General features: G+C 36.4%; 1 protein-coding gene across 2 annotated transcripts; it reads left to right on the top strand.

Annotated features, from left to right (window-relative positions):
• On the top strand, positions 1-24,796 carry LOC103704269 (sec34-like family protein). Of its 2 annotated transcripts, XM_039134151.3 has the most exons (26): positions 1-193; positions 365-448; positions 616-723; positions 4,509-4,553; positions 4,647-4,721; positions 4,863-4,958; positions 8,256-8,333; positions 12,413-12,498; positions 12,631-12,697; positions 12,832-12,894; positions 12,976-13,077; positions 13,312-13,416; positions 13,503-13,595; positions 15,933-16,021; positions 16,575-16,794; positions 16,889-16,972; positions 17,332-17,448; positions 17,539-17,571; positions 18,924-19,010; positions 19,124-19,186; positions 20,757-20,873; positions 22,391-22,483; positions 23,295-23,420; positions 23,490-23,590; positions 24,018-24,187; positions 24,336-24,796. In XM_039134151.3, the coding sequence occupies exons 1-25, from the start codon at positions 122-124 to the stop codon at positions 24,145-24,147; spliced, it is 2,334 nt and encodes a 777-aa protein (XP_038990079.1). In that variant the 5' UTR covers positions 1-121; the 3' UTR covers positions 24,148-24,187; positions 24,336-24,796. The 2 variants fall into 2 exon arrangements, with proteins under 2 accessions (XP_038990079.1, XP_088568023.1); XM_088711897.2 differs by lacking the exons at positions 1-193; positions 365-448; positions 616-723 and having other exon boundaries at positions 4,534-4,553; positions 4,628-4,721.
• Positions 24,797-26,321: the final 1,525 nt, after the last annotated feature.

The following is a 26,321-nucleotide window of genomic DNA, read 5'->3' as shown; positions in this document are numbered from 1 at the left end:
GTTTGAGATCCACTTAGGGAGCTGGAAGTAAATTTAAACCTATTATGGTTCGAAAGCGGTGGAGCTCTCCCCCTCTCTGCGTCCTCCTATTCGTCTCCTTCGTCTCCTTCGTCTCGGATCCATGGCGACCGCCAGTCTCCCCAAATCCGAAGCCGTCTCCAAGGGTTACAACTTCGCCTCTACGTGGGAGCAGGTAATCGATCCGAACCCTAACCTTCGTCAATTCCTCTCTCCGTCCAAGATCTCTCGCGCAAATCCTAGTCCCCTCAAAACCCTAGTAGCTGCGAGATCTATCGATGGATCTCGTCTTTAATGATAGATCTCCTCAAAAAATCCTTAAATGTTACTGGATCTTGCTTTGCAGAACGCTCCATTGACAGAGCAGCAGAAAGCCGCGATTTTGGCGCTGTCCAACGCGGTGGCGGAGCGGCCTTTTCCTCCGAATCTGGTGAGCGCTCCCAAAATACGTCTAGTTATCTACTAAGTTACTATATTCATTTGTGATTCTCATTTTAATTGGATCTGTTTTGTTTTCCGGCAATTTGATGGTCGCTTTGGCAAAATGACATGTCTAATAACCATTATTTTGGGATGTTTTGATCGTATTTGTCGCAGTCTCAGGAACAGGTTCCAGGAAAAGATAGTAATTTATCGATTGCCACCAAAGATTCGACTTCGGAAGATACTGGGGGCATGGATGCAGTTTTGGTCAATACTCACCAGGTTTTCCTTTCCCTTATTCGTTATGCCATGGTGTTCATACGATCTCGTTTCGTATGGAATCCCTTGCACCTGTAATCATTTCTTAAGCAAGAATAAGAAATTTATTTTTCTGTCATCTATATCTTACCTCGACATTACCCTTGCGTATGAAATGTTTCTCATTAGGGAACTTAAAAGCCTCTTTGTGCGGTGATACAGATATTCTCTATAATTCCAAAAACTAATGCTTATCATAATTATATCTGCTGCTCCAATTATGCATGATAATTTTATTACCAGCACATCATACTAGGGCCTACACTGAATTAACCAGACCTACAATAGATGGAGGCACAGGACATCTGGAAATATATAATATCTTGCTATGTTAATCCATCAATGAGCTTGAAACATGGAAGCGGTGAGTATCCCGGGCTTTTTGATCAGCATTGTGCCCTACCAGGGCTCGCTCTAACCCACCCATTTGGTTTTCAGTATTTGTTGCCTAATGTAATAAGAAACATAATTGGTTATTTTACTGCCACAAGGAAATAGAGAGCCTGTTTAGCATCACTTTTATTTCTTTTTTTATTTTTAAAAACAAAATCACAGATATCAAGGTAAAAGAATATTTGGTTTTATTGATTTTATTTTTTATTTTTCAAAAATTATTCTCATTATTTCCAAGAAAAAAAGAAAATTTTACTTTCACTATTTTCAAAAATGAGAAATCCTTGTTTTTTGCCACCACTACGCCATCTCTATCACCATGCCTGTTGTCTCCGCCATAACCATTGCTGTTACTACTGCTTTCACTATCTTACTAGTGCCACCACCACTGCCATAAATGCTACTGTTGCCACCCCAATCACTTCCACCACATCCCCATCGCCACCATAGCCTCTATGATTGCCTTTGGCAATCTATGATGTGTTACCAACACTATATTGTTGGTGCTCCCACCACAACTGCTGTTGCCACCATCACCCTTGTGTCACTGGCCCATTGCTAGCACCTTGCCACCACCACCACTACCATTGCTATCATTATGTTTTTAATTTCATGATTAAAATAGGAGACAAAAAATTTATTTTTTATTTCTGAAAATAAAAAAATGAAAGTGATGCCAAACAGCACCAAAGCATAATGTTTCACATAATTGGTGTTTGCATTGTTCTTTTGACTAAACTAAACTAAAGGAGCTCATCATCTTTAACAAAATCTACTCTTTTACCCCTTGTTGTAAATGCATTCTCACTTTCCCTTATTGGTTTGAGAGATAATAAATACTTCATTATCCTTATTTCCATTGAATGAACATGTTGCGTCTTGTTGGCTGTTGTTAGACATGACTATAGCTAGCTCTTGATGTTTGTAGAACAACTACTTTGCGAACATCCTGAACTTGCATGTCAAAACATACTTGTCTCCTTCTCTGACTTAAGCTACAAAAGATTAGGTTGTTGCTCTGCTTGTATGATAGGTTTGCTAACAATAGATCGCCTGTAAAGCTTCCCCTGTATCTGTAGAGATGCATGATGTGCTACTTTTTGAAGATAGAGACCAGTCATGTTGTCTTGATTCTTGAATAGAAGTTTCAGATATTTTGTATCCAATTTTACTTTGTCCTCATGGATAACAAACTTAAATATACTTTAAAGATTTTTTTGGGATATCCATTAAAACTATGATACTTGATTTAATTAATCCTCTGGAAGAAGTTGCTTCCCCATATCTCATTCCACACCTAGCTCCTGTCTTAATGCTTTTTTTACTACTTGAGCATGACTGCATTCCTGAAACATTATATAAATATGTTCCAACCTTTTGTTAGCTGGTACCTTGCTAATAAAGGATCCAAATTAGAAAATCAATTGAAGGTGGGCCTGATATTCATCTTGTTGTAAAACTGGTGAACTCTTTTTCTCATTGAACTATAGGAGAGGAAGCTTAACCTTGCGGCCCACCATCGTCATATTTCATGCCATCTACAATCATCAGCATGCAGCTATTCACTGACATCAGCAGCATTGCTGGGTAAAAGAATTAGAATTAACTTCTTGCTGTCTTCATCAGCTTAGCCAGTGTCTTATTTCTTTGAGCTAGGTATTTGCTGCTTTTGTTAATAAATCAACATTTCTTGAATTGTTGGTTTATCCATCAACTTATGATTAAGTGTGTCAAGTCATGTTTCCTTACATTTCTAATAAAGAAGAGGAAGATCATGCCTTGTTGATTTTTCAGGTTGGCCCCAACTAATCAGCCTATGTGGCTTTAATTTTTTCCAATATTCCTTCTAGGATCCAGATATTTATAATGCATCTTTACCTTCTCTCGTGGATGGATCTATTGCCCCATATCATGAAACTCTACAGCTTAATGACTGTTCATGTGAATTCCTTAAAATCTGCCTGCTTAGTGAAGTTGAAATAACAAATTAATTTCAGATTTCTGTTTTTCTAGAAGTTCAGGCAATCATTTCATGTAGTATTGTTTCCTCGGTGAACCCTTAAACCTTACATTGTTTTTTACTTCAAAGAAGAATAATAAATAATTACTACATATAGTTATTTTTTTGTACATATGCAAGACCGCAGGCTACTAGTTTGAAGCTTAAGTAAGCTATTTAAGTTTCTAGCTAGATAACGATGTTCAAGTTACAATCCAAAAGTTACAACTTAAGTTAGGGTGGGGCTCTTAATGCTTTCTTGAGCTTAAGCAAGTTACTTGAACTCGTTGAGGGTGTTGTATGTTTAGCCTGAGCAAGGAATCTGAGAAGTGAGAACTACCACTTAAGTTAGGTCTGATCCATTATCACAAGCTTTCTATGTTATTCTGTGATTTCAGTGTTTTTTTGTGTCTTTAATCCTGGATCACCGTAACAACTTTGGTCTATTAGTTAGAGCCTTCGGATCACCTAATAGAACTTAAATGATGTTGCCTAATGCAAAATATTATATCAACCCTTCTGAATAATGAACAAAGAGAATCAAATTTACGAACCATTATCCTTCTTTTATCATCTAGAGGCAATCTTCCATCTGATATTGTAGAATTCCAAGTTATTGGGACCTAGCCTCTTACCTTTCTTCTTCGCAACCAACAAACTTCACAAGCTGAAATAGGAAAAATATTTTCCCAAAACTATTAACCTTTTCTTCTGTTTCTGTCTGGAAAGTGATACAACCCTTACAAACTGAAGTTTGAGTCAAGCAGCTCTTAAAACAATCCATAACTTGCCAAAAAGACTGAGAAGCAAAATACTGACATTCATGAAATAATTATCTTTGGTGACACATCCAATAACCAGATATTGAGAAGTGCATTCTTTCTTGTCCGAGTTACCAAGAAAAAGTTCTTTATTTCAAGAATAGAGGTTTCTAGGTAAGTCAAAAAAGCACAAAGATCGTACAAGTTCAGAGCAGTCTCTTCAGTGTTTTTATTTTTTTCTTTCATACAAACATATGCGTGTGCATCTGTGCATGCATGCATACACACATATACATGCATATATACATACATACATACATATACGTATACATATACATACATATATACATATATAAATACATATACATACATACATACATATATATATATATATACACACACACATATACACACACACACACACACACACACACACACACATATACACACACACACACACACACACACACACACACACATATATATATATATATACATATACATACATACATAAAACCTACTTTACATATACATGTCAGTATTATCATACAGTTTTGATCAATTTCACTTAATCATCTTTGTTGATTTGATTGTAGTTTTACAAATGGTTTACAGATCTTGAATCAGCAATGAAGTATGAGGTTGGTGCTGACAAATTGCTCTTTTATTAGTATAAATTATAGAATTTTTATATAATATCATAATGTATCCTCAGTTTTCTCATTTTATTACAGACAGAGGAGAAGTATCGTCTCTATGTGAATACATTGATGGAACGCATTCAGATTTGCGATGGAATCCTTCAACAGGTAGGTTTATTGAATCTTGTAATTATAGGTTCTTTCAGTAGTTATTCTGCATGAATATTGGTACAGGTCCATACATAAATAATTGTTGTTATCTGATGTCTTTTTCCTTGAATCTGGTTTAAGCACCATCCTTTTGTGCAGGTGGATGATACCCTCAATTTATTCAGTGAACTACAATCGCTGCACCAGACCGTTGCTACAAAGACAAAAACTTTGCATGATGCATGTGACCGATTAGTATGTCCTCCAGCATGTTCTTGTTTCCTATTCTTTATATTCTTTCCCTTCCCTTTTTGTGAATTATCATTGATTTCTACTATGGATGTGCTCTGATGAAAGCATATATCTGCAATAAAGAGTAATCTGTTCCCCTTGCTCACTTTATTTTTCAGTCTCAAAGAATTATTATTAGAGGCTGCTTTTGCTAGGCAACATCTGCACATTCAAACAAGAAATGAAAATAATTTAATATGCTAATATATATTTATCATCATTTTTATGTCTGCAACCAATTTATTCTTCCGTGCATGTGTTATCAACACTATTTGGGGAAGTAGTCAATCTAATAGAAAATGGTGGTGCTGATTTTTAACCCTGATGACTAGGCCTTGAACTTTACCATGTGGAATGCTGTTGGATGGTCTTGAACAATTGGCTGGTCTTTATGCAAAATATAGCAACAATGTTGAGGAAATAAGAATCTCTGACAAATGCAGGCTAAGGGGAAAACTGTATGTTCAAAGCGGTTAGAATAGGTCTAGTTAGAAATTTGGTGACTAATAGTAGTGTTTTGAATGGTAATTGATTTTAAATTCTGGAGGATCTGAAGAGGGTGGATACTGGATAGAGCTTAACAGAGAGTTCAGAAAAAGGTAGAATGATAAACGAAGGATGTTTGTGTTTGTGCAGTTGAAGAGAGTTGGGTGTAGAAATTACTAATCTTATTGTAAATAGATGGAGAAATGTGATGTGGATATGTTTAATCAAGAGACTAGGGTACTTTGTGGTTACTCTGAATGAGGTGTAGAGATGAGTCTATGAAGTGCCAAATATTTACTGATGTAGATATTACAATTGGTTGGTATGCCATTTTTTATATGGACTAAGAAGATTATTAGAATTGCTGCAACCCTTGAGATACATAGATGGTCATTGCATTCCTTTTAAAGTAGAGTCTGGACATAAATTGCAGTGTTGTCATCGTGATTTTGTCATCGTGATTTTGGTTTGCATGGTGGTCTGATTGGAGATGCAGAATTTTGATAATATGTAAGCTTATTTGAGGTGTTGGGTCAGTGAATTTGTTGAAGTTGGTGATATCTTGATAATCAAGATTTTGTTAGTGAATGAGAGGCTACATATTGTAAAGTATAACGGCCATGAAATTTACGACCTAGTTTTGATAGGTCGGCAAGCCAGTGGGGTTGCTAGTTGGTGCTCAAAGCACAATATAGGAAATTTGTGAGTGGATTATGCATGACTTTCATGGAAAATGTTTGGAAATTAAGTCAAGGTTAGGTCTTCTTGCAACTCAAGAGTGATTCTTCTTTCACATCCTTAGTAGTATGAAACTTCCTTTTAGCGTGTTGCACCTGCTTCAGGAGCTCTCAGAAAAATCTCTGCCGCACCTGCTTCCTAAGTGCTTCTTCTTCTTCTTCTTCTTCTAACTGTGTCCACACTTGATTCTGCTCTTGCACATGCTCCTGCTTCTGATAATTAAGATCAAGCTAATGGAGGCATATGGCTGTCACAGTGCTCGAGGTTTTCTGATTTCACTATTGTTGATGGAGGACCATCCTATAAGAAATCTAAGCGCACTTCTATTAGGTGCAAATATATAAATTAAGAAATTTTATTATATTTGAAAATTAGAAAATTTTATTTTTATGTGAACTCTAGGGCTAGAATTTTGTGGACTCTAGAATTAGAATTTTATGAGGACTTTAATATTTTATTTTTATGCGGACTCTTATTATTGTTTTGGTTGTCTATGTAAACCTATTGTTATGTAATTGAGAACACAATTTGCATTATTAAGATGAGAATATAGAATATCCGAGCTTGTTTTATCCTGCATCTATTTAGTATCATAGCTTGTTATGTCCTGCACCAATTTGGTATCAGAGCTTGTTCAGTCCTACGTCAATTGTATTACTTATGCAATTACATATTTGAGGAGTGCAAACATCAAGAGAGAGAAATGTTGACACAAATTATGTGCAACCAAGAGTGGGTGAGTATTTTAATTTGGGAGTGGCAGGACCCCTATGCCCATATAGAATCAAGAGACAACTGAATTACTATTGCATAATTTATTTGTTAGTCTGATAAATATTAGGTAACATTAAGTATCTTAGTATATAAATTGCATAGTTTGTTGTTTTAAGGCCAGCCAATTTTCTAGAAGGGTTTATCAAGAAAAGAGTATATGCTGAAGTTTCCTGGTACATCTGTAAGGCAGTGCTGGGGAAGGGAGAAAAGGCGACACAGTACTTGTTGAGCACATAGGGAAGATATGTCACTTATTTTTTTTAGTAATGATGCTAAAGAGAGAACTGATATCATGCACAAGATTTATACTGTTTGTCTAACTTGCTTGTTCTGTTAAAGCATGCATGCACACATAAAAAACAAGGCGAGTAAAAGATGAAAATGCACACACATGTGAACATGGAAAGATATTCAACCTGTGGAAACTGGAAAGATGTTGCATGTCCAAGGATGTGCTTTGACAATTTACCTTATGTTTTAAAATGGGAGCTTTTATGACTTAGTTACTGAGAGCTGGTATAGACTTTGAACATTTTTCCAAATCAATTTTCAAACTTCAAATAACACAGGGTAATAATCAATATAATAAAGTCAAACAACTTGATCATTTGTGCAAAGAAAAATTAATAAGATCTTTTAACAATTGCAGTTATAAAACTGAAAGTGGTTGAAAACTTGAAAGCTGGTTGACACACTTTATTCATCAGGGCAGTGCCAATATTCTCCTATTCGTCATCTTCTTGTGCATCAAATATAAATGTTAACCTTTCAATAATGAAGGACAACCTCTATAGGAAACTAAGAAATCATTGGTAGACACATCAGTTAACCACTATGTTATGGAATTATGGATCACTATGTTATTCAATTTGATCAGTTCAAAACTTTAATAAATAAACTTCTAAACTAGGTAGATATAGAAACTATATTTATTTAGGACATCTATGAATATCCTTGTGCATGTGTGAGAGGATCACTTGTGAATGCATTCATGATGCTAATGGATATTGCCCCTAAAATTCTGTGTGTGTCAAGAAATCTGATAAAAACTAATTTTTTTTTATGTATTTTCTGTGTAAATTAGTGTTTGTAGCCCTACCAAGTGTTCAGGTCTTAAATGCTCAAATTTCCTCTTTTGAGTTTTACTATCCTCTCCCAAGTCGAAGCTTTTGTGTTTCATCTAGTGATTATGAGCAATAAGGTGCTTTAACATAATAACATTCCATCCGCAAATAATCAAGTTCTTATCTATTGGTATTGTAGTTGATAGAGAAGCAAAGGCTGATAGAATTTGCAGAGGCGCTTCGAAGCAAGCTCAACTATTTTGATGAATTGGAGAATGTAAGGACTGAAGATATGTTCTTTTGAATTTCTGTTGTTTATCTTATAGTATGCAGTTGTTATATTTTTTTATTGTCTAAACCATATTAGGTTTTCATCTTTTTAATAAAATATATGAGCAAGTAAGTTCGCTTAGATATTGAGGCCTTATACTTTGATGGCCACTTTTCTTCTTTATTGTGTAAACATTAATTACATATTGCACAAGCATCTTGTTGAGGTCTTATGCAAGGGTATGACATATATATTTGTTCCACCGCATCGCAAAACACCATAAAAAATACTAGATGAGGGCATGATTGACCCATTTATAGTATCACTAGTAGTTTTTTGAAAATACTGACCGGGTCGTCCAAGTTAATCCACCCTTACTAATGCAATCATCTGATTGATCAAATTGCCTGATCCAGATAAAAATGAGGAGTAAAATAAATGTACAAACGAAAAACAATTTCTGAAGCCAAGAACAAGTCTAACAATATCCAATGCATTAGTCATAAAATTCAGAACTTTAGTTTATGCCAGATTTCTACCTGCTAAATTCAAATGGCAGATTAGGTTTTAGTCAATAGAATTTATTTTTTGGTTGTTCTTTTATTAAAAAAAATCCAGAAGATGATCTTAGCTGTACCTTCTTATATTAGAGGCACTCGTTGAGAAGTCATGGTCTTTTTTTATTGTAACATACAGTCATCGGCTGCTATTGCTAAGGTGAAATGTACTTGTGGATGCTTGAAATGTAGATTGTCTGCATGGCATGATCAAACTAAAGTGACTTTATCTTTGGGCTGAAAACCTCGTATAATTCTTTTGTATTGATGGTTGATTGCCCGGAATTTGATACTCTTATGAGATGCTTTAAAAAACTTTCTATATATTGTCTATAGACTACAGGCTGAGCCTTTTTAATGCTAGATGATGGTGGAAGAATAATTTTCATAATTCCAACCTTAGCTATTTTATTGTAAATTTTTTTTTTAAGAGATCCCTTTAGCAAGGATTGTAGTTCATATATCGAACTATAAGTCCAAACATAAAAAGGATTCTCAAATGAACAATGCTTCTTAATAAGGCCATGTTCATCGAAGGGCCACAATCAATTGTTTGGACCACAGTTCCAATCATGAAAGTGAGTGTTTCTCCAAGATTAGGCAATCTTGACTTGAAACAAAATGAGGGAATTGTGGGAACTTGGAACCATACTATCGAAGAACTTGTTAGAGGGAGTTGTGGCAACTCGGAACCATACTATGGAAGAAAATGTTAAATTACATCTTATAAAAGAAGACCCCTAATAAAGGAGTTCAGCTTATAATACAAAATTTACTGGTCATTGTACATCAAATTTATGTTAAGGGCCTTGGATCGTTAGGCATAAAGACCTTGGCCCCCACCTTGTCTCCAAGGGGAAGTTGAAACAACACCCTAAGTGCAGTTTATTTTATTGCCTACTTCTTGTCTTGAACTCAGACTATGCTGGAGAATATCTGTGTAGATTGTCTTCCTTCACCCTTCCTTTCTTTTCCTATTTATTTATTTAGAGGACATGGTATTTGCTGATGTGGTGGCTTTGGTTGTTATCAAATATGCCATATGGTGGCTTGGGCTCGTGTCACATGAAAGAATGGGCCAATGGACTTCATATAGTGAACCCATGTGGCAAGAGAAGTTCCATATGAGAAAAGGGTATAATGTGGCAATTTACTTTATGCCACACGGCAAGAAGTAGTTGCGAGACACATGGCGATCTCTTTCTTGCATCTTGCGAGACTAAGAAGAGGTTGTGTATGAGAAAATTGGACATTTGTTTATCTAATTTTTTGCGACATGGTCTCAAGGAAACATGTATATGAATTAAGGTATGTGGTTCTAGATAATTTTGTCATAGTGGCTAGGAAAAAATAAGAATGTCTCTTGAGAAAATTAGGCCATGTGACCAAAAGAAGGGCAATTAAGTCATTTCTGAACTTCATTTCATGTGTCTGGAAGTTGCTGAGATGAACCTCTTTTCCGACTATAAAATGCTTCAGTTGAACTTATATGAGTGTTCAAGCTATTTTGTGAATAAGGCTAATAGTGACGGTTCTGCCCTTGTCGAGCTTTTGTCGAGCAATTTGACTTGATTGAGACTTCGGATATCAGTTTTCTGGCTGAGGATCTTTGTTCATGGATTAGCTATAGATTTTAGTTGGGCTTATCTTAATGCCCTAGAATCTTAAAAAGAAATTTGTTTTTATGTTATAACTCTAGTTATGATGTGCTCACACACTTATTAGCATAAGCACACTCTATATGCTTGTCTGATGAATAGAATCCACTAATTTAGTATCAAAATACATTTTTTTATTATGTTTTTGAAAAATGGAAGCATTGGTAAAACTAATAAAGGGTACCTATTTGCAAGTGGATGGCTAGTGTACAAGAACTCAAACAAGGTTAGTTTTGAATGCGTTAAGTACAAGAACTCAAACATATTGATAGAGTGGTGGTTGGCATGGTTGAGTTAGTGCCAATCTCTCATTGACACGCAAGGTTGGTTGTACTAGTACTGGGATCCATACCGGTTGCCCAACGGTATGGTACAGTATGGTATCATGCTGTGCCGTTTTGGGCCTTACTGACAAAGGGAGAGCCAGGGAGGGAGGAAGACAGAGGGAGAGTAAGGGAGGGAGAGAGTGCCGAGAGAGGCCTCGAAAGGCTTCATCTCATTCTCCATCTGCCATCCACAGGGGGCCGCCCTTGTTTTGAACGAAATAGGGGCCATGCCTTTTTCAAATTCACAACTGAAGTTGGCAAACAGTTTGTCAACTTCACTCGGCAAACTGTTAGCCGACTTCAGTTGTGAATTTGAAAAAAAAAATCGGGCATACAAACAGTGGACAGAGGACAAGATGGGGGCTTTCAAGCCCCCTCTCAGCATCTCTTTCCCTTCCTCTCTCTTCCTCATTGCAATTTTCGAACCAAGGGGTAGAGCTTTGCCGGTCCGCCCTCAGTACGGTCTAGTATGTTCTGAATCGGGCAGTTCGGGGCAGTATGGCGTTCCTTGTTGGCACGTGACATTCGTGCAGTATTGGTTGCATCTTAATGCTTGGCATCTGTACTCCATCCACTAGCACAACATGGTGTGGACTATGTCAGTGCCAGACAATATGACATTGGCATGCGATATTTCAATCCTTGATATCGATAATAGCCTTCCTTTATAGGAGATGTAAGGAAGATTCTCCTTGTGAGTTCGTTGATAGATTCCACCTTCTTGTTAGCTCTAAAACCGCTGCACTGAATCGTAATGATACCCTCCCAAGAAGCATAATATCTACTGAAAATTTGAGAATGGTATGGAGTGACATCCTATGATAAAATAAAATGGGATCGCTTTGTGCAATAGGGCCATTTCTAGAAACTGAGTCTTCAACCTAAATGTCCTTAACTATACAAGGAAAACCACTCCATTGTCATCTATTACTTTAAGACTTGGTGTTTCTAGGTTTCAGGTAAAGCTTGAGTCATATTTAGTTTCATCCAGCCATTTGGTTTTGGATAAATATACAATCCAAGCTCTTGGTCATTTCAGATATAATTATGCCATACCCAGACAGATCTGACATTTCTGCGCCTGTAATCAAATGCAAATAAGGGCCTATTTAATTGTTTCAGTAGCCAACACTTGAGGTTTACACATTTTTAATGGCATCGAGGCAGGTATGAGATGAGTTCTCTCTGTTCATTTGTCTCTTGGATGAGTATGCATTAAGTGAATTGTAGGCTGGCACCAAGTTCGTTTATTTCTGTTATTTATTTTCTCAGATGAGTTCATGTTTGTGCACTTCGATTTGTTGGTAAATGCACTATTAGCAGTTGTTAACAGATAATAGTTACGCTATAATATATGTGCCTTTGACCATTTTTTTTTAAAGGAGAAAGAGAGCTATTGGCTTCATATATGCTGAGTGGAACATATTACAGATTCGGCTTTGGATTTTATATGTCTAAATTTGCATAAATTATCCATAACACAAGCAAAGTTTTTTTGTTTATTTATGACGGCAACTTTTAATTCAGTTATGTCTTTTTAACAGGTTTCCACCAGTTTCTACTCTCCAAACATGAATATTGGGAGTGAACAGTTTCTTCCTTTGTTGAAACGTCTTGATGACTGCATTTCGTAAGTACAAGAGTAATTCTTCTCACTTACAATCTCTTCTGGTTTTAGTTGTTTTATGAAAGAAATTTAATTCTCTTTTCTGTGTAGTAACTATAAATTTTGATTTGCTACCTTTCATCATGACAAGCCTAGGTATGTTGAAAGCAATCCACAGTATGCAGAATCTGGTGTTTATTTAGTCAAGTTTCGACAACTCCAGGTACTAGATTATCATAAATTTAAATTTATAAGCTTGGTCGTAGCATATGAGCTTCTTCTTAAAACAGCATAACAATTTCTTTTGTGAAAGCACTCACGCTTAAGATGGTGTATTCCTAATGTTCTTTTTTACAGTCTCGGGCATTAGGCATGATTAGATCCCATGTGCTTTCAGTTCTTAAAGGTGCTTCTTCTCAGGTAATTTTCTTGTACATCTTGAAATATCAATTTAAAACAAATACAGAGTTTGTAGAATTCATTTTAGTGTTTCCTTTTCAGGTGCAAACTGCTATTCGAGGCAGTGGCTCAAACAAAACAACTGTTTCAGAGGGTGTTGAGGCATCCGTTATTTATGTTCGCTTTAAGGCAGCAGCTAGCGAGGTATATATTCTTTGTTGCACAGCTTTTGTGATATTGTAGGGTGTTAAAGGGCACAACTTATCAAACCATGAAATCAAACAAAGCTTTGGTGTGGGAGCTACATTGGTTGATAACAACTAAATATAAGGATAAAACAGAAAACATGAGCCTATGGATTAGCCATGTAATAATTTCTTTTCACCAGGACCTTTCCATAGGAGAGAGTTGTAACAACACTGTTCTAATTTTTTGCAGCTAAAGCCTCTGCTCGGGGAAATTGAAAGTAGATCAACTAGGAAAGAATATGCTCAGATTGTTACGGAATGCCACAGATTGTACTGTGAGCAGAGACTATCATTAGTAAGTTGCTGGCTTGTCTTTAATTTTTTAAATCTTTTTAATAGTTATTCTTTATTTCTTGATAACTGAATATATATGCTATTTAGGTGAAAAGTATATTGCACCAGCGGATATCTGAGTTTGCAAGGAAAGAGGCCTTGCCATCATTAACTAGGTCTGGATGTGCATACTTAATGCAGGTAAACAAAATTTAAGTACAATACTTCCCAGTAATGGTAAATAATGAAAATCTGTAACCTGTTTGTTTCTTTGGACTGTCTTTTTCTGTATGGCTACTGACCAAAACTTCTTCAATTAGAGGATTAAATGGTAGGTGACAGACTGAAAATTCTTATTTTCATAGAAAGCAAGAGGCCTTCTGTACAGCACTGCATCAATATAGTTGTAAACCCACATTATCTTACAATAACCTGGGAAGATACATGAATACCACTTTACTTTGATTCTATTATCTTTTATGTGTAATTATGTGTTGATACAAATTCATGGCAATATATTCATATTATTTGAACCTTTACAAACTTTGAGTTGTCTTAATATACGGTATTAGATGAGTTGAAGCTATACTTTATGAAATAAGGCTGCAACTGATGGATTTCCAAAAACCAAAAGATGTAATATATGCATAACATAACTATACCATTTCATTGTGCCATTTTGTTATGTTCAAGCTGACTCTTTTTTTTCTTTTCCAATGATGTGGAAATAATCATGGTATGAAAAAATAATACATACTGTTGTAATACTTGGAACATTTTTTACTTCAGTGAATTTTATATTTCAGTAACATATCTGGATATATAGGAAAGCTCTTATCACAAGTTTGCTTTTCTGGATTTCTTAATGTCTTGAAGCTTATGCATAGAATGATAAAAACCTGTGCTATGATTGTCTTCATTATGTATGGTACTTGAAATAGGCAGTGAGTATATATGGCAACAGATCAGCTTTTCTGGCATCAAGATTCAAATCTGAATAGGAAGCCCATAGTGGGTAGAGGTTGGAACTTGGAAGGGCTGCTGCAAAGTCCAGTTCCCAGAGAGTGAAAGCTCAGTGCTAATTTGCAGAGGCTGGATAGCTGACTGTGAAGGCTGTTCAGTCAAACACACAGCTGGATGAGAGTCAGCAAGGGAGGAGCATATGAGATGAATTGCGATTGGGATTTCTGGGTTTAAGAGGAGCGGAAGATGTGCTGTGATGGTTCATTGTTTTCCCCTAAGAGAAAATGGGGGAAGATTTGGGTCAGTTGGGTTTTGAGGGTTGTAGGTAGTCGTGGGGTTAGGCAATTTTCTATAGGGGAAGAGCTGGGGGATAATTCTTTCTTATACTTTTTCCTTCTTTCTGGGGGTTGAGGTTGTGGGGAAGGAGGCACTATCTTTTCCTGTTTTCCTATAATTCTATTAACATTTTGTTCTAGTGTTAAATTCATTTAGTCAAATGGATAGGGAGAGGCGGATCTGAGGGGGATGCAGGGAAGCAGGGGATTCCATCCACAAACACAAAGTTTATGGTTGACCGATATTGCTCATCATCATTTAGCTATTGCATTTATTTTTCTCGTTGCTGGGCATATGTATAGAACTAACTTTGGAATTGGACACAGTATCAAAGATCTTTTAGAAACACATATTCCTCCCAAAAACAACTTTTTCTTTACATGAATCACATATAGAATGTATTTGGTATTTGGATATTATCCATATCAATGACCTGGTGAATTATTCATAATTGGTTTGTTGACGTGATGAGACTTATGAATAGAATAGAAATGATCTATAAATGATCAAGAGAGAAAAAAATTCATGAATTTTCATTCTGAAATGCTCATTGCAGTAGTGTAGTGGTTGAATCAACTGAGTAGTCAAAATTATTATACTTTCTTCTCGGGACCCAAGTTTTATTTTATATTATAAATAGGTAAAGCCGTGTGCAATGAAAATTGCAAGCACGGTTTGGGGAGGGATCTTTTTCCTCTATTCCAACAAAGAAAAGTTATCTACTCCATCCGACTAGTTCCGGGTTCGAGTCCCGGGCAACCCATACGGAAAAAAGAAAGATTTTTTCTATTTTAATTCACTTTATTTAGAAATTGTTTTGCGGGATTTAGTCATAGCCAGTTTATTACTTTAAATTTGTCAACATTGACATTGGACAGTATATATTGTTGGACATGTACCATTCTGCCATGAGAAACTTGTGCCTGTATCAAGTCCATCTTAGCTATAATGCTTTGTGTGTCTGATACATGCCATATGGCTGGAAATATGATGTTAAACCTGATTTTCACATTGTAATGAAGATTTGAACTGCAACTAGATCATATGCTATGGTTTTGTCTAGCGATCATGCATATGCTTTGCTTCAGATGTGGATTCTTTATACTTCTTCTTTCTCCACCTAGATCTCTTGCTCGTTTGCCTTTTACTGGGAATTATGTCTCTTGAACACAGTATTTTCTTTGGTTGCAACAACTCATATAATTCTCATTCTTAAGTATGATTTGCAATATCTCCCAGGTTTGTCAGCTTGAGCACCAACTCTTTGATCATTTCTTTCCGTCATCTTCCAGAGATGTCTCAAATTTGGCTCCTCTAATAGACCCCATGTAAGTTATCATGTATGCTCTTGCAGATTGCTCTGTAGCTTGACATGAATTTACATGTCAAGAATGGTCTTTACATGAAGGCAAGGAATCAGCATTAAGAATTTAGAAAATTCATCCTGAATTAAAACGGATGATGTAGTAATCTTTCCAATACAACTAAACATACATACATACATACATACATACATACATACATATATCTTAACTTGAATTGATCAAGTAACTGTAGCTGGCATGCTGGTTTTACATGTAAAGAATGGAAGATTGAAATAATGAACAAAAGTGAGAAGGCAACATGAATAGTTTTAAAATATCTTATCAAACAAATCAGTGATTATTTTTTGGGAAAACATCTTCTCTTAGTGTCAAATAGTCTATTTCATTTTCTTTGCAAGTTTGTACACCTTTCCTCCTTTTTATTTCATCTCTCTTTGTTGCCCCCAAGCTTCTGGATGTTTCTCATGTTTTGTTTGATCTCATTATATATGACAAGAGTTCCCATTAATAAGTTTTTTGTGAACTTCTACTACTGTTTTATAATATAATTATGCAGGTGCACATATTTGTATGACACGCTACGCCCCAAACTTATACATGAAGCAAATCTCGATTCTCTCTGTGAACTTGTTGACATCCTAAAAATTGAAGTGCTAGGAGAACAGCTTAGCAGACGTGGTGAGTCACTTGCAGGATTGCGTCCCACACTACAAAGAATTCTAGCAGACATTCATGAGAGGTTGACATTCTGTGCTCGGACACACATACGTGAAGAGGTGATCTTGTCAGAATCCATCGTTTCTTTGATTGGGTAGTTTGTTTCTTTTCCTGTTTAATTAATAAGCTGTAATTTGATGTTTGTTTTGGCAGATAGCTAATTACCGTCCTTCTGATGTTGATCTAGATTACCCAGCAAAACTGGAGCGATCTATTGAGACAACTTCAGATACCACTGTCAGTAACTTCGTCTACAAGCCTCTAATTTATTCATCTTAAATTTAAAGCTATACCCCCCACTTTTTTACTGCTTAATTTTATTTTAATTAGTATATTTGCTATCTTGGCATATATAAAATGTCCACTTTGCAGTCCATTTGTTTCTCTTTTTTTATAATTTGGGCGTTGGTGTTCATGCATAGATTCATTCACTTTCTGGTACTGACTAGAATTTTTGGTTCAAGTAGAACAATTTTTCTGTGCTTTTCCTGGTTTTCTATTTTTTCCAGTATTTGTTATTGAATACAATAGAGAAAGAAGAGAATCCTATTTCAGATATGGTATAAAATTTGCCTATTTCTCTCATCGATCTACAGGTTGATGATAACTCAGACGTATTCAGAACCTGGTATCAACCATTGGAAAAAACGGTATCATGCCTGTCAAAGCTATACCATTGCTTAGAACCTGCAGTTTTCACTGGTCTAGCTCAGGTATGCAAATCTGGTTTTGCAGTCTCAGAGGCACAGATCCATGCTTTTAGCATTTTTCCTATAATCTGATGTTTTTTGCAACCTTTTCAGGAAGCAGTAGAATTTTGCTCAATATCCATACAGGTTTGTGAGCTCATTCTGATCTCCTCCTTTTGACTGAAGTATTTTGCACTCCATTAGAACAGAAAAAATTTTACAGAAAAATTGAGGAGCCTGCTGATCAGTTTTTATGCTGCAATTTAGAAAAGGATTGTTCTGGTGTTCCTGTGCTATTTCATAGACTCCTTGTATAATGTTGTTTGCTAAAAGAAAACAATCAAATTTGAATATTTTAACTAAAGCCTTGTCCCATCTTTTCATTGTTCCTCTACACAAACATGAAGGTAAGCCATCAAATTTATTATGTCTACTTCTAAATTGGCTCAGAGTATGCCTTCTGTAAAGCTAGGATTTCCAGAGACTCCTCAAGTCAGAACTGCACTATTATTTATTGTTAAGCTCAATTAAATTGATAGTTTTTGAAATCTTTGTCATCTTGATAATATATATTGCTATGATCTAAGTATTAAAATCTATCGATTTTTAATTTATACATGTTTTAATATGTGTAGATCATGATCAATAGAGTGGATTCTCAATTTAAGTGCTCTATCATGTATTTGAGGACACTAGCACAATGGAAACTATTCATTTTTGCACTCATTTGATGCATAGATTAGTGACCACCAAAATATGCGATTTTTGGTTTCTTGGCATTTAAAGTGGTATGGATCATGATCGACAGTGTGAATCTTTGATTTGGATGTTTCATTATTCATTTTGGAATCAAGAGGAATGGATAGCCTCTCCTTTCAAGAGCATAGTCCTTCCCCCCCTCCCCGGTCCTCTTCTTTATATGTATATGTACATCACACAGCAACATATTAAGTGATAAAAATAAACTCCCTAGAGTCAAATCCAGAGAAAATCCAAAAATTAGTTAATAATAATAAATATAATATTTCTTAACTTGTCATACCAGTACTAGTATACCATAGCAATTATGAGGCTGTGGCTTCCTAGACATGTTGATTTTAAAACAGACTATTACTGTTGATCTTTATCATGAACTCTGCTAAAATAATATTTCTAATTATACCCTTGAAGTAACTCTTTTATTACAAAATGTCATTGAGTGGTTAGGGCTCTCTGATGAATACCAATGCTTGGCAATTGTGACCTTTCATATGGTTGCTGTGGATAAGCTTCCAAAATTTAATTAATCTGTTTGTTTGGTTAAAATCATTCAATTAATGACATAGAAATAAGGCTGCACAAAAAGACTTTCCAAGGGGTCCTCTTAACGTCGAATATATTACTATTCATGTATATGTGTGGAACAATGCCTGTAGGAGATGAATGTTAAAATTGTGAATTCTGTGGCGTTCTACATGATCTGTTCTGATAGCTTATTTTATCACATGTACTGCTACCAGAATGCAAGCAAATCTATTGCAAAGAGATCTACTCCGATGGATGGACAGCTTTTCCTTATTAAGCACCTTCTTATTTTGAGGGAACAGGTGGGCTGCATCATATCTTTTCAACTTTTGTGTTTTAAATTTTATGATTTAACAGTAACTGATCAATGAGTGAGGCTGTTGTAATTACAATTTGCAATTGTTACACTTTCCAGATTGCACCCTTTGATATTGAATTCTCTGTCACCCACAAGGAGCTGGATTTCTCTCATTTGCTGGTTAGTGCAAGCTGAAACTTCAGATGTTTGGACAACTTGCTAACTTGCTTCTATGATTATTATGTACTTAATGGTTATTCTCTTAATCTGACTAGAAGTACAATTTCAAACTTTCCTGTCTTTCTCTGAAGAGACATGGCTCTCTCTCTCTCTCTCTCTCTCTCTGAGAGGATCTACCTATCTATCCATATATATACGTTATTTACTGACTCCATTGGATAATTACAATTCTGCTGAAAAGTAATAAGATCAACAGTTTTATATGGTTTAGAATGATAGGTTATAAAAGGGATCCAAGCTGAAAAAAAGGACATGATGGAGATATGAATGTTGGGATGGATGTGTGGTAAAATTAGTAAGGAGTTGCAGAAATGAGTGATGGCCAATTGTAATTTTATGGCCCATGGTTTAAAGATCTAAGTGGGCACTCTAAGACTACTCTTCAATGTCCAGAGAAAAGAGGGGACCTAATGTTACGTAGATAGAAACTGTGAAAGATGAAGATGCTTGCAGTGAAACTTGGGATATCCTGAACAATAAGAATGGTTGGCGAACAATTTGTAGAGCCATTCCTCAGAAGGCAATGGGGACAGGTGTTCATAATTATGTTTAAGAGCTCAATGCGAGGCAACATAATATCTGTCAAAAGAGAAGAAATAGCATATTGCTATTTGGTCATATTGAAGTTTCTAGTTTTAGTGGGGACCAGCTTTTTAAAATGCAACCCTACAAAATTTATGCTTCCATTTTTTCAGGCTTCTGAAAGATATCATTCTTATCATTTACAAATTATGTAAAATTTCATATAGGCATGTCAATGGGCCGACCCACAGGCCTCATTTTGTATTGTTTTGAACTGGGTTATTGGGTTGGGCCGACTCAAAATTTTGCATGTGCTGTTACTCTGACCTGGCCCATTGACATCCCTAATTTTATATTAATTGAATCTATTATAGATATCGATCATTTCTCTTACTTATAATTAATGTTTTCCTCTAAGGTTGATGCAGGATGTAAAGTTTTATGAACTGCAGGTGATGCAGAAAAACACATTTAGGATGACATAATTATGTGCAAGAATTAGTAGGGTAGGCCCTCATATAGTAGAAGGCTGGGGTGAAGGTGGAGGAAAGGTTTGAGAAACAACTAGGTGAGGAAGTTACAACAATGAATTTAAGAGTGCTAAATCAGATGTAGCCCTTCATAAGAATGAAAAGAATAAACTGTTCTGAGAGCTGGGAAAAATTAAATAAATTGTGGTGTTTTATTTTGTAAAACATGGTGAGTGTGGTCTGATGTTTAGAACTTTTTCTAGAGGTTGTGTACCCCACAGATAAAGTTGGGCGACGAAATCCTTGCCTCGGTGACTGGTTCTTTGAAGGCCAGTTTTTTAGTTGTTCAACCATAATTGTATTCCGTAAGTTAGCCTTAATCATGATTGGGTTGAAAATTTGCATCATACTGAAACAGTATAATTGGTAATATATAAAAATGTATTTCTGTTTGGAACAAAACATATATTTCTCATGTTTTTTCTAGAAGCCTTAATTTTATCTTGATTCTACTGCAGGAGCATTTGAGAAGGATTCTAAGAGGTCAGGCCTCATTATTTGACTGGTCAAGATCAACTTCATTGGCTAGAACTTTATCTCCTCGAGTTCTCGAAAGTCAAATAGATGCTAAGAAGGTAAGTTAATAGTTTTAATTATAGTCTCAGACTCTTACATTTTCTGCTGCAAGCTTTTTGTGTTATGCTTTGGGGTTGAATTCAAAGAATTCAAATCCTCGAAGATGCTAAGAAGGTAAGTTAATAGTTTTACTTATAGTCTCAGACTCTTACATTTTCTGCTGCAAGCTTTTTGTGTTGTGCTTCGGGGTCGAATTCAAAGAATTCAAATCCTCAAAGTGCTGAGCATGCTAGCTTAAAACCTCATTCATTGAATTGATTAAACATGTGCATAGTCAATCTTATCTGGACATGTTCTCTAAAGAAATTAACACACATATCATTTTCATTGGCGTCCTATTTGAAGTGATTAAACTTGGATTTAGTTTTAACCAAGGTTCACCAAGCTGGTTTCGAGGCTCGTACTGGCTGGCGACCTAATTGATATAGTACCAGTATGTACCTTACCAAGCAGAGGTGTGCTGGAGATTGAAGATCGAGAGAAGAGAAGGGGAGAAAGGAAGAAACCCTAGCCCTAACCCTAGGAGGAGGATATATTGGGGGGGGGGGGAGAGAAGACGAAGGGGAGAAAGAGGGAGAGGGAGAAGGAGATGGAGAGGGGGGGGGGGAGGCATACCGAGGAAGAGGTGTCGGTTCGGCGTCTTCATTGATGGAGGGAGATAGTGTCGATTGAGGGCCCGAGAACCATGCAGGATTAAGGGATAGTGCATCCACATCGGTGTCAATGTCGGCGTCAATCGAGGGAGAGGTCATCTCGACCATCGATCGAGGGCGAGAGGGTGTCGGTGTCGGCATTGTTCGACGTAGATTGCTGGGAGAAAGATCATGGAGAGAAGAATTGAGAGAGGGAGAGTTAGAGAGAAGCTTCGAGAGACCGCTAGTTGTATATATATAAAATTGGATCGGATCAAATGGTCGAACCTGGTTACTAATTGGTCTGGTTTGGTACATCTCGAACTGCTTGGTTCAGCATGGTTCGGAGATCATTGGTCTTAACTATCGCAAATATCATTAACTCGGTCAGCCAGTTCACCGGAATCAGTCAGTCAGTATTTGATACTTATGGTAAATGGGCCTTGATTCTGCAATGACAAGTTCAAGCTGCAGAACTAATGCCTATTTAAACAGAAAAATCAGTTGCTAATTGAGTGATTTATTTCAGTGATTTAACTAGCGTCATTAACATATTGAGTTGGCAGCAGGTTTATGTGTTTGCATGAGTAGCAAATTAATAAAATTAGTAAGCACCAAACCTTGGTTTATCTTTATCAGATTGGAATTGTGACACAATGCTTGTTGTCCAACTAAACCAGCGGAAGCCAGTGACAGATTATAAAAACACTTGAGTGTTCTTGTGCCATTCTTTTTTTAAAAGGAAAAATCAGCTGGAGATACTCTTATGTGGCTTACTGTTATCTTATTTGCAGGAACTCGAGGACTGTTCTTATGCCCTTTTTTTACTCAATAAAAATCTGCTGGAGAAACTCTCATGTGGCTTAGTGTTATCTTATTTGCAGGAACTTGAGAAAAACCTCAAAGCTACATGCGAAGAATTTATAATGTCTGTTACTAAGCTAGTTGTTGATCCGATGCTTTCATTCGTTACTAAGGTAATGAAAACCTGACATTGAATTCCAGCATTGTAAGTTAATTGAAAAAGTCTGAAATAACCATCCAGATCAAGGTATACCGTATCGGCCCGAACCGGACGATGCGGGGCGTACCATACCATACAAGTTCGGTACTGGTATTCGATATAGGCGGCGTATCAACATTTGGTATGCTGAAAAAATTTCGTACCATACCAATACTGTGCTAGTGTGGCACCGGTATGGGGTCCGGTACCGAGATGGCGAACTTTGATCCATATCTTAAAAAACTTGTATAACCAATGAATCTCAGCAGTTTCTTTTCAGCTGTAATTATCTCTACTTAACCCATTTTGGATAGAAAATGTAAATTTTCTGAAATTTGATAGAATACAGTTGGTACAATAATAAATTGTTGAGAAAAATGATTTAACTCTCGCTCTCTCGTTATCTCTATCTATCAATCTATATGTATGTGCATATGTGTATACCTATATGTATGTGCATATGTGTATACGCATGATTGTGTTCATTATGAGCCTATCTTTGAAGATATATATGTATGCATGTACCTACACAAATGGGTACTTACTTGTTCTGGCTGCTAATGTAGACAAACTACTGATATCACCTGTTTCTTTTGAAAGTTGCTTGCCCCTGGGCCCCTGCTTTGTCATTAAAAGATGGTTCTTTGTAGTGCAGGAATCATTTTAAACCTGTCAGTTGTTTCTGATTTTATGAATACTAGGTTACCTAATCACAAAAAAAGCGGATCCGATAATTGTTATTGAAAATCAATTTGTTAATGAACGAGATAGTATTTGTTTGCTAGGTTACTGCTGTGAAAGTTGCATTGTCATCGGGCAATCAGGACCAGAAATTGGATTCTGTTCTTGCAAAACCGCTCAAGAATCAAGCATTTGCTGCTCCAGATAAAGTGGCTGAGCTAGTTCAAAAGGTATGCTATGTATGCAGCCAATCTGATGGCTTTGTTGTATGCTGACCGCAAGAAGTGTCATCTGAACAGGTTGGAACTGCTATCGAGCAAGAATTGCCGAAGGTTATGACAAAGATGAAGCTTTATCTGCGAAACCCGTCGACTCGGACGATCTTGTTTAAACCCATTAAGTGAGATACTAAATTAATATTATTGCTTTTGAAATTTATATTATGATCAGAATGTGTACTATATTCTTTTAAGATCAAAAACAAATAAAGTGGAAAACATGAAGTACTTTGGCTGTTGAATGTTGTTTGCGATGAACTCAACCCCCAAAGTTAATGTCTATCCTTATAATGTACAGATAATGTTTAGGTATTGGAACTGATTGACAATTGCATTACTTTGTCATACTTGCTTCTCTCTCTCTCTCTCACACACACACAGACACACATTGTTAATCACCATCAGTGCCGTTGTTATTTCTGGAGCCATCTTATTTTTTTGCCTTTTGAGCTGCTTTTTGATTTCATATAGACCTGGCATATGGAGTGTTAACCTGAACTCAGCTATCCCGCAGATCTGTAACTTTGGATGCTTTTTCGCATGTTGCAGGACAAATATAGTTGAAGCTCACCTACAGTTACAGACACTGCTAAAATCGGAATATTCTGTGGATGAAATGGAAATTGTCGGCATGGTGCCAATACAGGATCTGCAGGCTCAGCTGGACAACATTCTGTAGATCCAACCATGTTTCAGAATGTAGTAACATGGAATGTCAGGTAATATTGTTATCATGTTTTACACCGGCAGCTGTTGCATGTTTATTTTTGGAATTTCGTGAGATGGTTCAGAAATATCCTTAATGTAATTCTTACTTGGTTCAACCAAAGTGTGTGCCTTCTCTCATTCTCTGGCTTTGCTGGACAGAAAACTAGGGACAGATTGCATATTCTGTTGCATTACGTTGGAAAACAAATTGCAGCCACTTACCTTGGGGCTCCAGCCACCCCCAAAATACGTAACAGCAGCCCAAATTTGCTGTATTTTTCTCTACATCTTGGCATCGTCCAACTCACAAGTCAGAATGGGTTATTGTATTTTATGCTCTGCTTCCGGATGCCTTTTCTTTGCTTTCTTTTTCGTTCCTTTCCTTTCTAGCAATTTTGTGTGGGAGAATAAAACTTTGGCCCAACCTAACTTGGTTTCGACTGTAATTGGGTAATGCAAATTTGTGTGGATCGGGCAACTTGACCAGATTGACAAGCTAGTTTGAGCCTGTTGCCGCGACCCTTGTCGACATGAGTCTGTTTGTGCATGATGGATTAGTTTGTTATGTACACCAATGGTGGTGCATTTTTAAATAATTTATTCTGGATAATTAGGGCTCATTTGTTTCGTGGAAAAGAAGGAAAGTGTGGTTAACGGGAGGGGAAGAGTAATGAGATGCTTTTTATTTGGTTGGAGTTTTCAAAAGAGAGACGGAAAATGTGTATTCTTATGGGAATATAATTTTCACGTTTTATGGAAGTCTTTTCCATTAGAAGTAGGAGAAAGTTACTTTTCCGTGAACTGAAAATTATTCTATATTTATTTTTTCCAAAAAAGTCTTTCAGCATTAAAAAGGCATTAAATATCTAATTTTTTTAAGGGTATAATAGAAATTATACATACAATTTTTAGAAAAATGAATGGTTAATCAAACATAAGCACTCTGTAAATCTGTTACGTTTTCATTGTCAAATATGCTAAAAATATTTTTTAAAATTTATTTTAAAAATTATTTTTTAAAAATTATATTTTTAGAAAAAAAAAGTTTTTTTGAACTAAACGAGCATCTGAGGACCCCCCCCCCCCCCCCCCCCCCCCAAACAAAAAAAAAAAAAAAAAAAAAAAGGGTCTAGAATTGACAAGTTTGTAACAGATGAGACAGGGAAGTAATATGTGGTATACAGTTGGCTGTGGTTGGGTTGTCATCAAGCTTACCGCTGCTCGTATGGGAAGTTAAGCTTTCTTTGACCGGTTATCAAGCTGATATCGCAGAAAAAGGTCCATGAGTTGATCTGATGCCGGCCCGAAAAGCAGAGATCTAACCAATCCCTCGGTGTAGCACATTAATACACCAAACCCTTGCATGTGATGGAATCGGCACTCCGGCGGTAGGAGGAAAGGCAAAAATGCCGGGTGTGAGAAGGGCATGCAAGGAAGGAGGGTATGAGCAGAGCATGCAAGAAAGGAACGTATGTATTTGTCCGAAAATTTTAAAAAAATAGTTTTAAGTATTTTTATTTTAAGCTAGGGCACTTATGTTTTTTTTTTTTTTTCCTTCTCTCTTTGAAATGTGAACGAGCTTTCAAAAAATATTTTCTTTTTAAAAAGGTATTTATAAAAAAATATTATATTTATTTATTTATTTATGAACGGTAAATCAGTGAGCTGCTGGTGCCGACCTTCTCCATGCTTAAATGAAAGCTTATTATTTATGGCATGTATCCGATATCAAAAGAGCAGCATGACAATTACACCCGGTTAGAAGCATGCTTCTCTGTATTCTTCTTGCTCCTCACAGCCCATGGAATGGTACAGGGATCATCTACCCACATTGTATTCTCCATTACAGAGGCATGGAGTATGCGACATGGAGAGCTCGCACTTACCTGGCTCCAATTCAGTCGACTGCACTCCTTCTTTCTCTCCTCTCATATTTTTCTTTCCCTTGTTGCTCTCTCTCACTGCACCGTAACCCCTCTTCCTCTGTATCCGCCTTGGCGACGCTGAAGTGGGTATCCTTTCCAATGCAGTGCGAGAAGATTATAGTGAGAGCCTGCTGCATCGAATAATTCTGAATTCGCTATGATCAGGTCGTCTGTTCGAGTGAATTGATTATACTGGAATATTTGATGGGGGGCTGTGAAA

Source organism: Phoenix dactylifera, chromosome 15 (assembly GCF_051530095.1).
Source record: "Phoenix dactylifera cultivar Ajwa chromosome 15, Ajwa_hap1_PhDact_Kaust_v1.1, whole genome shotgun sequence".
In the NCBI taxonomy this organism is placed as follows: domain Eukaryota; kingdom Viridiplantae; phylum Streptophyta; class Magnoliopsida; order Arecales; family Arecaceae; genus Phoenix; species Phoenix dactylifera.
The sequence above is the reverse complement of the archived record's forward strand: the minus strand, read 5'-3'. Positions and strand labels throughout refer to the sequence as shown.

Coding starts and splice junctions, on each gene's coding strand:
- LOC103704269 (XM_039134151.3), top strand. CDS start 122: ATGGCGACCGCCAGTCTCCCCAAATCCGAAGCCGTCTCCAAGGGTTAC. Junction 4,554..4,646: donor AATCAGCAATGAAGTATGAG/GTTGGTGCTGAC, acceptor ATTTTATTACAG/ACAGAGGAGAAGTATCGTCT. Junction 16,795..16,888: donor GGACACACATACGTGAAGAG/GTGATCTTGTCA, acceptor TTGTTTTGGCAG/ATAGCTAATTACCGTCCTTC.